This window comes from Leucoraja erinacea, chromosome 10 (assembly GCF_028641065.1).
Source record: "Leucoraja erinacea ecotype New England chromosome 10, Leri_hhj_1, whole genome shotgun sequence".
Taxonomy (NCBI): Eukaryota; Metazoa; Chordata; class Chondrichthyes; order Rajiformes; family Rajidae; genus Leucoraja; species Leucoraja erinaceus.
In genome coordinates this window covers 61,818,021-61,833,140 of record NC_073386.1, presented here as the reverse complement: position 1 = coordinate 61,833,140, position 15,120 = coordinate 61,818,021, and the positions used below count along the sequence as shown (strand labels likewise).

Below are 15,120 nucleotides of genomic sequence, written 5' to 3'. Positions count from 1 at the left end.
TCTAGCCTGTCCAACCCCTTAAGAATTTTGTAAGTTTCTATAAGATCCCCTCTCAATCTCCTAAATTCTAGCGAGTACAAGTCGAGTCTATCCAGTCTTTCTTCATATGAAAGTCCTAACATCCCAGGAATCAGTCTAGTGAACCTTCTCTGCGCTCCTTATATGGCAATAATGTCCTTCCTCAGATTTGGAGATCAAAACTGTACGCAATACTCCAGGTGCGGTCACACCAAGACCATGTACAACTGCAGTAGAACCTCCCTGCTCCTATACTCAAATAATTTTGCTATGAATGCTAACATACCATTCGCTTTATTCACTGCCTGCTGCACCTGCATGCCTACTTTCAATGACTGGTGTACCATGACACCCAGGTCTCGTTGCATCTCCCCTTTTCATAATCGGCCACCATTTAGATAATAGTCTACTTTCCTGTTTTTGCCACCTGTGGATAACCTCACATTTATCCGCATTATACTGCATCTGCCAAACATTTGCCCACTCACCCAACCTATCCAAGTCACCTTGCAGCCTCCTAGCATCCTCCTCACAGCTAACACTGCCCCTCAGCTTAGTGTCATCCATAAACTTGGAGATGTTGCATTCAAGTCGCTGCTTGCCATTCTGAAAAGGACCCGTTTACTGCTACTATTTGCTTCCTGTTTGCCAACCAGTTCTCTATCCACCTCAATACTGAACCACCAATACCGTGTGCCTTAAGTTTGTATACAAATCTCTTATGTGGGACCTTGTCAAAAGCCTTCTGAAAGTCCAGATATAACACATCCACTGGTTCTCCCCTATCCACTCTACTAGTTACATCCTCGAAAAATTATATAAGATTCATCAGACATGATTTACCTTTCGTAAATCGATGCTGACTTTGTCCAATGATTTCACAACTTTCCAAATGTGCTGCTATCCCATATTTAATAACTGACTAGCAGTTTCCCCACTACCGATGTTATACTAACTGGTCTGTAATTCCCCCTTTTCTCTCTCCCTCCCTTTTTAAAAAGTGGGGTTACATTAGCTACCCTCCAATCCTCAGGAACTACTCCAGAATCTAAAGAGTTTTGAAAAACTATCACAATGCATCCACTATTCTGGAGCTACTTCCTTAAGTACTCTGGGATGCAGCATATCTGGACCTGAGGATTTATCGGCCTTTAATCCATTCAATTTACCTAAAACCACTTCCCGGCTAACCTGGATTTCACTCAGTTCCTCCATCTCATTTGACCCTCGGTCCCCTGCTATTTCCGGCAGATTATTTATGTCTTCCTTAGTGAAGATGGAACCAGAGTAGTTATTCAATTGGTCCGCCATGTCCTTGTTCCCCATGATCAATTTGTCTGTTTCTGACTGCAAGGGACCTACATTTGTTTTAACTAATCTCTATCTCTTCACATATCTATAAAATCTTTTGCAGTCAGTTTTTATGTTCCCTGCCAGTTTTCTTTCATAATCTATTGTCCCTTTCCTAATTTAAGCCCTATGTCCTCCTCTGCTGGTCTCTGAATTTCTCCCAGTCCTCCGGTAGGCTGCTTTTGCTGGCTAATTTGTACGCTCATCTTTTGCTTTGATACTATCCCTGATTTCCCTTGTTATCCACTGATGCACTACCTTCCCTGATTTATTCTTTTGCCAAACTGGAATGAACAATTGTTGTAGTTCATCCTTGCAGTCTTTAAATGCTTTCCATTGCATATCCACCGTCAACCCTTTAAGAATTAATTGCCAGTCAATCTTGGTCAATTCACGTCTCATACCCTCAAAGTTACTTTTCTTTAAGTTCAGAACCATTGTTTGCGAATTAACAATGTCACTCTCCATACTAATGAAGAACTCAACCATATTATGGTCACTCTTGCCCAAGGGGCCACGCACAACAAGACTGCTAACTAACCCTTCCTCATTACGCAATACCCAGTCTAGAATAGCCTGCTCTCTCGTTGGTTCCTCTACATGTTGGTTTAGAAAACTATCCTGCATACATTCCAAGAAATCCTCTTCCTCAGCACCCCGGCCAATTTGATTCACCCAATCTGTATGTAGATTGAAGTCACCCATTATAACTGTTTTACCTTTGTTGCACGCATTTCTATTTTCCTGTTTGATACCATCCCCAACTTCACTACTACTGTTAGGTGGCCTGTACACAACACCCACTTGAATTTTCTGCCCCTTAGTGTTTCGCAGCTCTACCCATATCGATTCCACATCCTCCAAGATAATGTCCTTCCTTTCCATTTCGTTAATCTCCTCTCTAACCAGCAACGCTACCCCACCTCCTTTTCCTTTCTGTCTATCCATCCTGAATATTGAATATTCCTGGATATTCAGCTCCCAGCCTTGTCACCCTGGAGCCATGTCCGTGATCCCAACTATATCATAATCATTAATAGTTATCTGCACATTCAACTCATCCACCTTATTACGAATGCTCCCTGCATTGAGCCACAAAGCCTTCAGGCTTGTTTTTCCAACGCTCTTATCCCATATACAATTATGTTGAAAAGTGGCCCTTTTGATTTTTGCCCTGGATTTGTCTGCCTGCCACTTACTTTTCACCTTGCTACCTATTGCTTCTACCCCCATTTTACACCCCTCTGTCTCTCTGCTCACACATTTAAGAACCCCACAATCTCTTATTCTCTGTTTATTATTGTGTTCTTCTCCCCCCCCCCTACATGTTGGGCCTGAGTGCTTCCCTTCTCTGCCTCCTGCCTCACACCCTGTCTACTAGCATTCTCTATTTGAGTCCCTCCCCCGAACCGTTCTAGTTTAAAGTCTCCACAGTAGCCTTTGCAAATCTCCCCGCCAGGATATTGGTTCCCCTCGGGTTCAAATGCAACCCGTCCTTTTTGTACAGGTCCCACCTTCCACAAAAGATGTCCCAATGATCCAGAAACTTGAATCCCTGCCCTTTGCACTAGTCCTTCAGCCACACATTTATCCTCCACCTCGCTCCATTCCTACTCTCACTGCCGCGTGGCACAGGCAGTAATCCCGAGATTGTTACCTTTGCGGTCCTTCTCTTTAACTTTCCTCCCAACACCCTAAATTCTCCATTCAGGACCTCGTCCCTTTTTCTCCCTATGTCATTGGTACCTATATGTACCACGAGCTCTTTGAGGGATGTCCCGGGAGTAAGATATGGAATTTACTTTCCCGGAAAAATGAAGATATCTTATAATGGCGTTGAACGCTCATTTGCAGTGCCCGGAAAAGCTTTAAAGTATGCAGAGGACATTGTTAAGAAAACATCGGGGCAAGCTGCCGACAAAGAAGAAGATTGAACTTTTTACAGAGCTTTGAACTGATTAAAATGGCCGAGCTAACCAGACAATTAAAAAGCTTATCTCGTTGGAATGTGTTATTCAGAGAGCTTGGTTATATTCAACCTTGGATGAAAAGCGCAAAGTTTAACCCCTTGGCACCTGCCTGTACGGTAGTTAACCCTTTGCTACCGGCCTGTATGATGTATGGTAGTTATAGAATGGGATATTATGTAAGAATCCTGGGGGGATATATATTGGAAAGTTTAGATTAGATTAAGATTGGATAATTGGAAGGACATATATACTTATACAAAATCGTGTATATGTTATGTTCTATATTTGTTTTGGGTTTTTTTTTACTCCTTATGTCTCTTCCTGGTAACTTTTTTTTTTTTAATTTTTAATTTTTTCTCTCGGCTGTCACGCACTGGTTTGATAAACTCATATAAGAAAAGACAAAATATGAAACGGTATGTAACTTTTTATGAGGATTCACCAAGGGGGAGGAGCTCAATGTATAACAACATCACGGAGGTCGATACATTTTTTGCCATCACTGATGGCTATTCGTCCTTAAGGTATCTTCCCTTAGATACCTTAATAGCACCTTTTTTTTTAAAGCACAATTTTTATCTGTTTAATTTTTTTGAAAGTAATTGTATATCACATTCTTTTTTTCTTTTTCTAAGGCACTTTACAAGAAGGAGATGCAATATAAATCTAATAAACCGGGATGACCACCCAAGTCCTAAAATTCTGAGGTATTTGGTTGCACCATATGATTCAGGAATATTACCCTGATTACAATGCAAGACGATAAACAAATAAAGAATGGAGGAATTACATTTTGTAGTTGGAATATAAGGGGTGCCAACGAACCAATTCAGAGGGGTAAAATGTTTGCCCAACTAAAATCGTTGAAAAGCGACATAATGTTTTTGCAGGAGACCCACATGAAACAACAAACACAAATAAGATTAAAGGCGAATTGGATAGGCCAAACATACTACTCCTCATTTACTTCTAAATCTAGGGGTACAGCTATTCTTATTAGGAAAGGTATTCCTTTTAAATTAAAGAATACTATATCAGATAAAGAGTGAAGGTATACTATAGTCTCGGGTGAAATTTATGCAACCCCACTAACTTTGATAAATATTTATGCTCTGAATTTTGACAACCCCCAATTTTTTGATAAAATTATTGATATAATATCAGAGTTTAATTACCAAAATGTGATAATAGGGGGGGACTTTAACTGTGTTTTAGATTCATATCTAGATAAGTCATCAAAACAAAAGAAGAGTAATTTAAAGTCTAAAACTAGCGAACTTCTAAATACATATATAAAAAATACTAATATAATAGATGTATGGAGATCTGCTAATCCAGTTGGAAGGGAATACTCGTTTTACTCTCCGGTGCATAAAACTTATTCAAGAATTGATTATTTTTTAGTGGACATGAAATTAATGCCTTATACAAACAACCCAACATACCACATTAGTAGTATCTCAGATCACTCTCCGTTGACATTCTCAGTAAAATTTGAGGGAATGCCGGGTAAAAAAATTTTTTGGAGGTTTAATACACATATTTTAAATGACGTGCAAGGCTATCAATATTTAAAACAACAAATGAAACTTTTTTTTGATACAAATGATATACCAGGTACTTCGCCTTCTTTATTATGGGAAACTTTTAAGGCATTTATGAGAGGAATTATAATTTCATACCAAAGTTTTCAAAATAAAAAGAATAAGACAGAACAATTGTTGTTAGAACAAGAAATCAGACAGTTAGAGTTGGATAATGCCAAAGATTCCACGACAGATAAACACAATAAGATAGTATTACTGAAATTTAAACTTAATCGAATTTTATCGGCAAGAGTAATAAGCCTATTCCAAATTACAAAACAGGAACATTTTGAGTTTGGTGACAAGCCACATAAACTTTTAGCTCGCCAATTCAAAAAACAAGAAAGGGAAAATACTATAACCAAAATTAAATCAGAGAAAGGCGAATTACTAATACTACCTAAAGATATTAATAATAGATTTGCCCAATTTTACCAAAACTTATATACATCTAAAATTAAAATAGAAGATAGTAAAATAAAAAAAATTCTAGATAACTGTAATCTTCCAATACTGGACCCTTTGGAACAAGAGGAACTAGGAGCTCAAATTACAATCAAAGAAATAGGTGAAACAATAAAATCGTTGAAAAATGGTAAGACACCGGGACCAGATGGTTTTAATAATGAATTTTATAAAAAATTTCAGGAGATAACGGCCCCTTATTTATTTAATTTATACTCCCATGCTTTTAAAGAAAATAAACTACCTGAAACACTAACAGAATCAACCATTACGCTTATTCCAAAAAAAGATAAAGATTTAGAAGATCCGGGCTCGTACAGAGCTATATCACTTTTAAATACAGATCAGAAAATTTTTGCAAAGATTTTAGCAAGTAGATTAAGCAAATATATTAGTAAACTGATAAACCCTGATCAAACGGGGTTTATACCTAAAAGATACTCATTTAATAATCTGAGACGCCTGTTTAATATAATGTACTCGCATAAAGTAGAGGAAGAAGATATATCAATTATTTCTTTGGATGCAGAGAAAGCATTTGATCAGGTAGAGTGGCAATACTTATATAAAGTACTACAAAAATTTAACATGGGAGAGAATTTTATAACATGGGTAAAATTATTATATGATAAACCGATGGCAAGAATTTTAACTAATAACATGTTATCTCAAAAATTTCAACTATCAAGGGGTAATAGGCAGGGATGTGCACTATCACCCCTGCTATTTGCCCTTATGATAGAACCCCTGGCTGAAAGTATAAGAATTCATCCGAATATTCAGGGCTATAATACCAGGGACTCAAAGAATAAAATCTCATTATATGCAGACGATATACTTTTATATATTACAAAGTCACAAACGAGCATACCAAATTTATTAAACTTAATAGAGGAATTTGGGTCTTTTTCTGGATATAGAATAAACTGGAACAAAAGCGAAATCATGACATTAAAACCTCAAGAACCTACACACTTACTGAAGTTCCCCTTTAAAATCGCAACAGAAAAATTTAAATATTTGGGTATTCAGACTACTAGAAAATATAAAGCATTATTCAATGCTAATTTCATACCTTTATTAAATAAACTTAATACACGGATTAAATTTTGGAAAACACTTCCCTTATCATTATTAGGTAGAATAAATGCAATAAAAATGATCTTCTTACCACAATTACTATACCTATTTCAGTCTATACCGGTATATATACCAAAATATTTTTTTTAAAAATTAGACTCTAACATTACAAATTATATTTGGGACTATAAATCACATAGAATCACAAAAAAACACTTATGTAAACCAAAAGAGGTCGGGGGACTTTCACTTCCGAATTTTATGTATTATTACTGGGCAGTGCATATTAAGAATATGATTTATTGGTTGGATAGTTCTACACAACAGACAGAATGGATAAAAATGGAGAAGGAGGATTGTCATCCTTGTAATATAGGAACGATCCTCTTTTCCCCCAAAAAACTGAATAACACAATATATAAGAAGAACCCAATTATATATGGTACAATAAGAATTTGGAAACAAATAAAATTATCTTTAAAATTAAGAAATCTATCACTGTTAATGCCAATTGCGAATAACCCTTTATTTAAACCATCTCTTATTGATAAGACATATAACCAATGGGAAAGTCTCGGAATTAGAAGGATCAGGGATATGTACGAAATAGGAAACCTACTATCATTCCAACAACTACAATTAAAATTTAAATTGAAAAACAACCAATATTTTAAATATCTTCAGATTTGCGACTTTGTGAAAAAATATATACAAGGATATCAAAAAGTAACTCCTGACTTATTGGAAGAAGCAATGAATATTGAAGCTGACTCACAAAAATTAATATCCTATTTATATAATAGTATTCTAAATATAGACCTACCATCGACAGAGGTACTTAGAGAAGAGTGGGAACGGGAATTAATGATAAAAATTACGAAGGTTAAATGGGAAAAATACCTGATATATATTCACAAATGTTCAATTAATGTAAGACATAATCTAATACAATTTAAAATTGTACATAGATTATATTATTCAAAAACAAGACTGAACACATTTTATCCAAATATATCCGCCACTTGTGATAAATGTCTAGCCCAAAAGGCAACTATAACACACTCCTTAGTTTCCTGCATAAAACTTTATAGATTTTGGAATGATATTTTTGAAATACTTACAAAATTATTCAAGACAAGAATGGAACCTAATACTGAAATGATTATATTTGGTGTAATGGAAGATGGGAATAAATTGAACGCGTCTCAAAATCTATTCCTTAATTATGGTTTAATAATAGGAAAAAAATTAATACTTAAATTTTGGAAGGGTACATCAATACCAACGCTTAAAATGTGGATTGCAAGTATGTTGGACACCGCTCATCTTGAGGAAATGCGATTCCTCCTAATGGATAAATCAGACCAATTCATAACGAGTTGGTCTCCATTCGTCGTTTTTTTGGAATCATATGGTGCAACACAATTGTAAAAAATAACTGTTTCAGGACTGGACGAGGGTTGGTCAAGACTATAAATAATGATCTCCTTTTCTTTTCACTATTTTCTCTCTCAACTTTCTTCATTTACTCGTTTTCTTTCTTCACACACTATATATTTCACATTTTTCTATCCTTTACTAAAAAAAAAAAAAAGAATGTACCACGAGCTCGGGCTCCTCTCCCTCCCATTTCAGGATATCTTGGTCACGTTCAGCCACATCCCAGACCCTGGCACCAGGGAGGCAAACTACCAGCCGGGTCTCCCGACTGCGTCCACAGAATCGCCTGTCTGACCCCCTAACTATAGAGTCCCCTATTACTAATGCCCTCCTCTTCTATTCCTTGCCCTTCTGAGCAACTGGACCGGTCTCTGTGTCGGAGGCCCGGCCGCTGTTGCTACCCCCAGGTAGGCTGTCCCCCCTAACAGTACTCAAGCAGGAGTACTTATTGTCAAGGTGTAAGCTACCTTGGTGTACAGCTCTCTCGTCCCTCCTTATATAATATTGCTTCCTATTATACCAAAATGAGAATATCAGAATTATTACAATCAATAATTGTGCAAACAATAATGCTTTTGATTTTCACGTATAACCCTAATCACTGGCTGTACGTTAGCATTCAGTCCCCAGTTCCAGAATCTTTCCCACCAAGTAAATGTTTTCAAAAATGTCATTTGCCATGCTTCCAAACAATCTCGGGGCTCTTGAACCATCATAAATAACCATCTCAGCCTCCTTCCCCAGTGCCTTCTAACTGGGATGGGGGTGTGCTGTGTGGTATTGGTGGAAGATTGGTTGCAATACATTTCTTTCATGTCTCATTCAAATCAATTTGTACAAAAAAAATATTTATTGTAATTGAATTTTTCCTCAGACAGTACCATCAATTCCTTGTCTCCAAGTCAAGTCAAGTCAAGTCAAGTTTATTTGTCATACACATACGAGATGTGTAGTGAAATGAAAGTGGCAATGCTCGCGGACTTTTGTGCAAAAGACAAACAACAAACAACCAAACAAATTATAAACACAATCATAACACACATATTATTTTGCATAATAAATAATGGAAGGAAAAACATTCAGTAGAGTTAGTCCCTGGTGAGATAGGCGTTTACAGTCCGAATTGCCTCTGTTGTTACCTATATTGATCTGTCTCTTAAGACTATGGATTATGACATTGAGACCAGATAGAGTACCCTCTGGCCATTTTTTGCATACCATCTAGCAGAGATTGAAACATAATATTTTCCCTGCGATAGAGCAACACGTTATAATAATGTGTACATCCACAACTGGGTTCTATCATATTCAATATTTCTTCTAAGCAGGCCCAATGATTCCCTCTTTGATGATATCTATCCATTCTGACATCCCTTGTTTCTTCAATACGTATTATAGCGCGGTCAGGAGCATTGTGCACTGATCTGCAAGTTCTCTGTTTATACCAAAAATCATATAGCGGAGCAGGATAGACCACTCCGTCTAAATACAATGATATGACGTTCAGTACGCAACGGAGCGAAATGTGGGCCTTTTTTTCATCCACTTCAGTAACCCGACCCGACTGGCAGTGTAATCAACTTTGCGGGGGAACAGTTTGTGTTAATAAATTATAATTCTGAAAATGAGGAGAAGATTTTTACCAAATAACTTTTATTTTTACGAGGATGTTTCCGTAACCGGCTTCCATCTCCGCACTAGTATCTTTGCTCCGCTATGGGATCTTTAGTGTGGAGACGGAAGGCGGTTACGGAAATGGGGCCGAATATTACCCATGAATCTGCCCATGACCGACTACATCTTTTTCGTCGAGTGACCTATCTTGCTCACTATAGGATCTTTGGTTTATGCTGTCCAATATTATGCACCTGGCACAGGGCAAAAGTATTATCCCTCAGCTGGTGTGGAATATGGAGAACAACTCAAAGAATATATGTTCCCTGATCATCTTGCAATTTCTGATTCTCTTGACTCACTATCGTCAGCGATAATAGGTAACAAACAGGTTGTATTTCCTGACTTCACTGCTTTAGTTATTGATTTTATATCATTTGGACGATGCTTGATGAGTGTTCTCTATGCTCTTCATGAGAAATATTACTCACTCCAACATTCTATTTATTGTCCCCTCATTTTTTTTTACGTATTTTAAATTCCTTAAGAAATATTTGCACTGCTTCCCCCTCTACCTTACTCAATGTTTCGGCATCTTTCAATACCATTGCTGCCATTATCTGTACCAGCTCGAACTTCTCTCTTAGCTGTTCTAATTGTTCACTAAGTCTTGTTACATCTATCATATTAATCCTACTGGCTCACTTTGACTTCTATTTGGTTTTTATCCCTTTTCCCAGTAGCTTTTCCCTTAACAAATATTGGAATAATTCCCTTGTAGGTGTAGAGCACCATTCGGGAATATACAACCCCTTAAGGTTAAACATGACCTGAATGTGACAATAATATAAAACAAAGTGTACTTATTCTTCTTTCGGGGTCATCACAAACCCATGCCCATCCACCACCCTAATACCCTAATTATAGAAGCTGAGGCTCTCGGTAGTCGTGGTCAGATGTATGTAGGTTGAACACCCATTTAACCAAACCATACAACATTGACCTCCACATGTTACAGAAATAAGTTTGTCAGACCAACTAGAAGGCATGATAAACTGTATGTGTCTATTTCCCTTTTGAGCTCCAGGGAGTCAATCCAAAATACTACAATTCAAAAATGATCAAGTAGTATACTCCCCTTCATTAGTCCTAGCATTACTGTAGCTTCATTTGTGCAGGTAATTGCATTTCTGTCGTCATTAACAACTGTATACAGTCCATCAATGTTTCTCTTATTCCAATTAAATATTCTGATAATTAAATGTGATCTCATTAGTGTGCTTTTAATTCCAGCCCGATGCATGCATATTAGAAACCTGCACAAAACAGAAACAAATCCAGCCAATTCCCTGTAGTGTCAGTCAAGTTTCTCCTTTGTGGTTTATACTGTTTCAACTGAGTCCAATGTTTCCATTTAGCAGCCCCCTCATGTTCAACGGGGCACGCTTCTCCTGAGACCAAGCAATAGCAAAGTTCGTGCAAGGGCTTTGCTCATTGTTGGATGTACTCGAAAGCTCATTTCCTTCTGTTACAAACTTTTGTCCTCCGGTTATCATATCTTCCGTGGGTTCATAGCTCACCCTGTCATCAACATAGAAATCAACTCTGTCCCTCTAGCTGGGGTTGCTTTAAACTTCATCTGAATTGCTGGAAGGACATTAAGTAATTCCTGTCTGATATCGGTCAAGGCTTTAATTAGACTATTCTTGAGTGTCTCGTTCGTTCAATAATCATGAATTCTTTGTATGGTGGGGAAATTGAATTGGCTGTTTCACTTCTAACAAGGCACGAGCCTCGTGAATCGCCTTCCCTGTGAAACACATTCCCCGACCAGAGTCTATCTGAAGAGGCACCATGCACCTATATATTCTGCACCTATATATTATTTATTTGTGTAGGAAGGAACTGAAATTGCTGGTTTACACCGAAGATAGACACAAAATGCTGAAGTAACTCAGCAGGACAGGCAGCATCTCAGGCGAGAAGGAATGGTTTCTTTGGCTCCATGCCGCGAGTATTGCTGTACTATTTTGGCATGGAAATGCCCAGTGAGTAAAAATGGTCAGGCAGTACTAAACACTGCCTTTTATAGGTCATCTATCTGATACTGCCCTCAACCTCCCTGCTTCTAAGAGTCACACTGTACTCTACAATGGGAAGACTGTAAATGTATAGCCTCCCTCAGTGTGATGGGTGCTGAAACTTCCACAGCCGTTGAGTGCTTGAGCACATCAGTACAGCTCAGCTAATATTGGACTGTGCCTTTTTGAAAAGTAACTGGCCTAATTCTGTCCTCGTGGTTTGTATTATTACTGCTTTTAATACCCTCTTCCATTATCGCAATACAATTGGATTATTTTAGTTAAATCTAAGCATCCCTATTTCGGGAAGCATTGTCATGGTTTGTTGCAAACGCATACATTTATTTGTCCTCCCAATCTACTTTTTTCCCTCTCGACTGTTTGCCTCCTCTTGAGAGTTTCCTCAAATCCCCTTTTTATAAGATAGGGTCTGACGTAATCGATAATCATAGGACAGCATGGACCCTCATTTGCATTTCATCAGACACATGCTGAACGGTAATTTTATATATTTGTAGTATGGGATAGCACAGCACAGGGACTGGCCCTTCGGCCCACGGTGCCTGTGCCGACCGTGATGCCACTTTAAACGAATTGCATTTACCTGCACATGGACCCTATCCCTCATTTCCTACCAGTTTGTGTGCCCGTCTGAAACCCTCTTAATCGCCTCCCTTGTATCTGCTTCCACCCCCTCTCCTTGCAGCGCATGCCAGGCATGCTACACTCTGTAAAAACAAATTTGCTTTAAGCATCTCTTAATCTTTTTGCTACTCACTTTATGCTCGTAAATTGACACCAGGGTATCTGACCATCGATCCTATCCATGCCTCGTAATTTTATAAACTTTTATCTGGTGCTCCTCAGCCTCCAGAAAGAGATTCAGCTTTGTTCAATCTCTTTTTTCAACTTTAGGAAGGAACTGCAGAAGATAGACACAAACAGCTGGAGTAACTCAACGGGTCAGGCAGAATCTCTGGAGAGAAGGAATGGGTGACTTCTCGGGTCGTGAGCCTTCATCAGTTTGAAGATGTGTCTCGACACGAAACGTAACCTATTCCTTTTCTCCAGAGATGCTGTCTGACCCGCTGAGTTACTCCAGTTTTTTGTACTCCCCTTCCTTATAGCTAATACTCTAATCAGGACAGCATCCTGTGAATCCAAAAGTTTATAAAATTACGAGGCATGGATAGCATCGATGGCCAGATACCCTTGTGTCGATATACGAGCATAAAGTGAGTAGCAAAAAGATTAAGAGATGCTTAATGCAAATTGGACCCCAAGATCCCTCGGACATCAGTGCACCTCAGGTTCCCGCCAATAACTATGTGTCCATAGAAAAAAGCGTCATCCTGCAAATTCACAGGAACATTAAATAATTACTGTATCTTAAGTAGGTGTTAACAAACAGCAGAAAAAAACCTCAACTGCGTTCACATCATGAGAATGATTTTAAAAATAGTTTGGACAAAAATGGCTAAAAATGTGCTTGCATAAATACATTTCCATACATTTGCACAAAACTCAGTTTCTACCCGAGCCGTGGAATAACTTCCAGTGCGATTTTACCGCATCCTTCAATTGTTCTCTGAATTTGCTCAGGGTAAGAGCGTAAATGCAAGTGTTCGAACAGGAGCTCATGTACTTTAACATGGCTCCAACCGCTGTGGCCACGTAGGCTGGGTCGTTAAGGTCACCGCGGAAACGATTGGGGTTTGTTAGCCCGGTGACTGCAAAAGTCACGCCCGCTGTAATCCACAACAGCACGAAACTGCCGGAGATGGTGAATACCAAAATAACGGACTTTCTTCTGTTCGCCACCTCCGGGTCGGATTGTTTGTCGTTTATGTTTCCCCGCAGCGCGCGGCGAGCTCGACTGGCGGCTAAAATGCGCCTGGCTGTCACTGAGTTAAACATGAAAATCAACGCGAAAGGTAGAGCGCCCACACAGACGGCGTGAAACTTGAGAAACCCCGCGCCCGCGGGCGAGGTAAAGAAAGGTATATTTACCCTGCAGCCCCACTGCACCCCGTCAACAATCTGCAGGGGCTCGTATGCAAAGAAAAAAGGGATGTTTTTGGATACGATCAGAAGGGCGAGCGTCGTTAGTACCACAGTCGCCGTTCTCCCGGTGCAGTACATGGTTTGTAACTTCCGAGAGCAGATTGCTACACATCTGTCGAACGTGAAGGAGAGGGTGAACCAAACTGACAGGTCCAGAGTGACCGTGGACATGTATATGATGAATTTACATACGGGGGTGATTGTCAGGAAGGACTGTGGGAAGTGATAGGTAAAAATGTAAACCACCATCACATTGAAGACCATGACGAGAAGATCAGCCGAAGCCATGCCCACCATGTAGACAGAGCTGCACTTGGCGAGGCCGCAGTTTCCTCGGGAGAGAATTACGATTGTCAACAGGTTTGCTGTAACAGAGAGAGAGAAAGGAATGAAATAATCTTGTTTCTGTGTAGACGGGTTATCTTAAAACAACACAAAGTGCGGGAGTAACTCAACGGGTCAGAGAGGATCTCTGAAGAACATGGATAGGTGACGTTTCGGGTCGGGGTCCTTCTTACACGTGAGGGTGGGAGAGATACTCAGACCTTCAATGGATCTCAATGTCATTCCAGACCTTCCTTCTGTACCCAGACCTGCAAAGGGCCTGAAATTTAACAGTCTGAAGGGTCTGAATCAAAACATCATCTATGCATGTTAGTTCATTGTTTCTGGACAAGTTATCTCGTTGCTCTGGTCACACATTGTAAAACTGGAGCTTTAGATGGCGCTGCGCTGTCAGGGACTATGCGCATCTAAGGCCATCGTGTGGGCAATGACGTAACGCACCCCAGCCTTTCCCTTCGCTCAGTGAACCTCGGCGCAGTGACCACGTATTGTGTAGATTCCGCGCACAGCCACTCACCAGGAACACCGATAATCGCAAGAACAGGATAGTAAATCTCTTTCACCAGCAGAACGGGAGCCCGCCCCATTTTCTGTCAGTCGAAGTCAGCGGGTGAAATGGCGGATCAATTAAAGGCAGTCTATTTATACACAGACAAATCTTCTGTGAATCAATCAGTTCAACAACATTCGTCGCAGATATTTCATAATCACCTTGTTTATATTTATGACACATTGTGTTGGAAATAACCTGTTCATGCCGAACAGGGACAAATACTTGGATAGGTCAACTAAGCGGGACAGGCAGCATCTCTGGAGAGAAGGCATGGGTGACGTTTCGTGTCGAGACCCTTCTTCAAACCGCTGATTTCTGAAGAAGGGTCTCGATGCGAAACGTCACAATTTCTTCTCTCCAGAGATTGATTGATTGATTGATTGATTGTTTGCTTGCTTGTTTTCTGAACACGATAGCGCTTTAATCTTTGCACCACCTTACTCACAATTGTGGTGGTTTTCGTCAAGTTTCGTTTAGATCGATGTTATATTTCACGTTATTTCATATTTTTAAATTTGAAAAATCCGAATTTAAGAAAAAATTCTTCCCTCTTC

General features: G+C 39.2%; 1 protein-coding gene across 1 annotated transcript; it reads right to left on the bottom strand.

Annotated features, from left to right (window-relative positions):
* Positions 1 to 13,128: 13,128 nt before the first annotated feature.
* Positions 13,129 to 14,600, bottom strand: LOC129700669 (probable G-protein coupled receptor 139). Its single transcript, XM_055641249.1, has 2 exons — positions 14,531 to 14,600; positions 13,129 to 14,033 (listed from the first exon to the last, which is right to left on the bottom strand). Exons 1-2 carry the CDS (start codon positions 14,598 to 14,600, stop codon positions 13,129 to 13,131), a joined length of 975 nt encoding a protein of 324 aa, XP_055497224.1.
* Between the last annotated feature and the right edge of the window lie 520 nt (positions 14,601 to 15,120).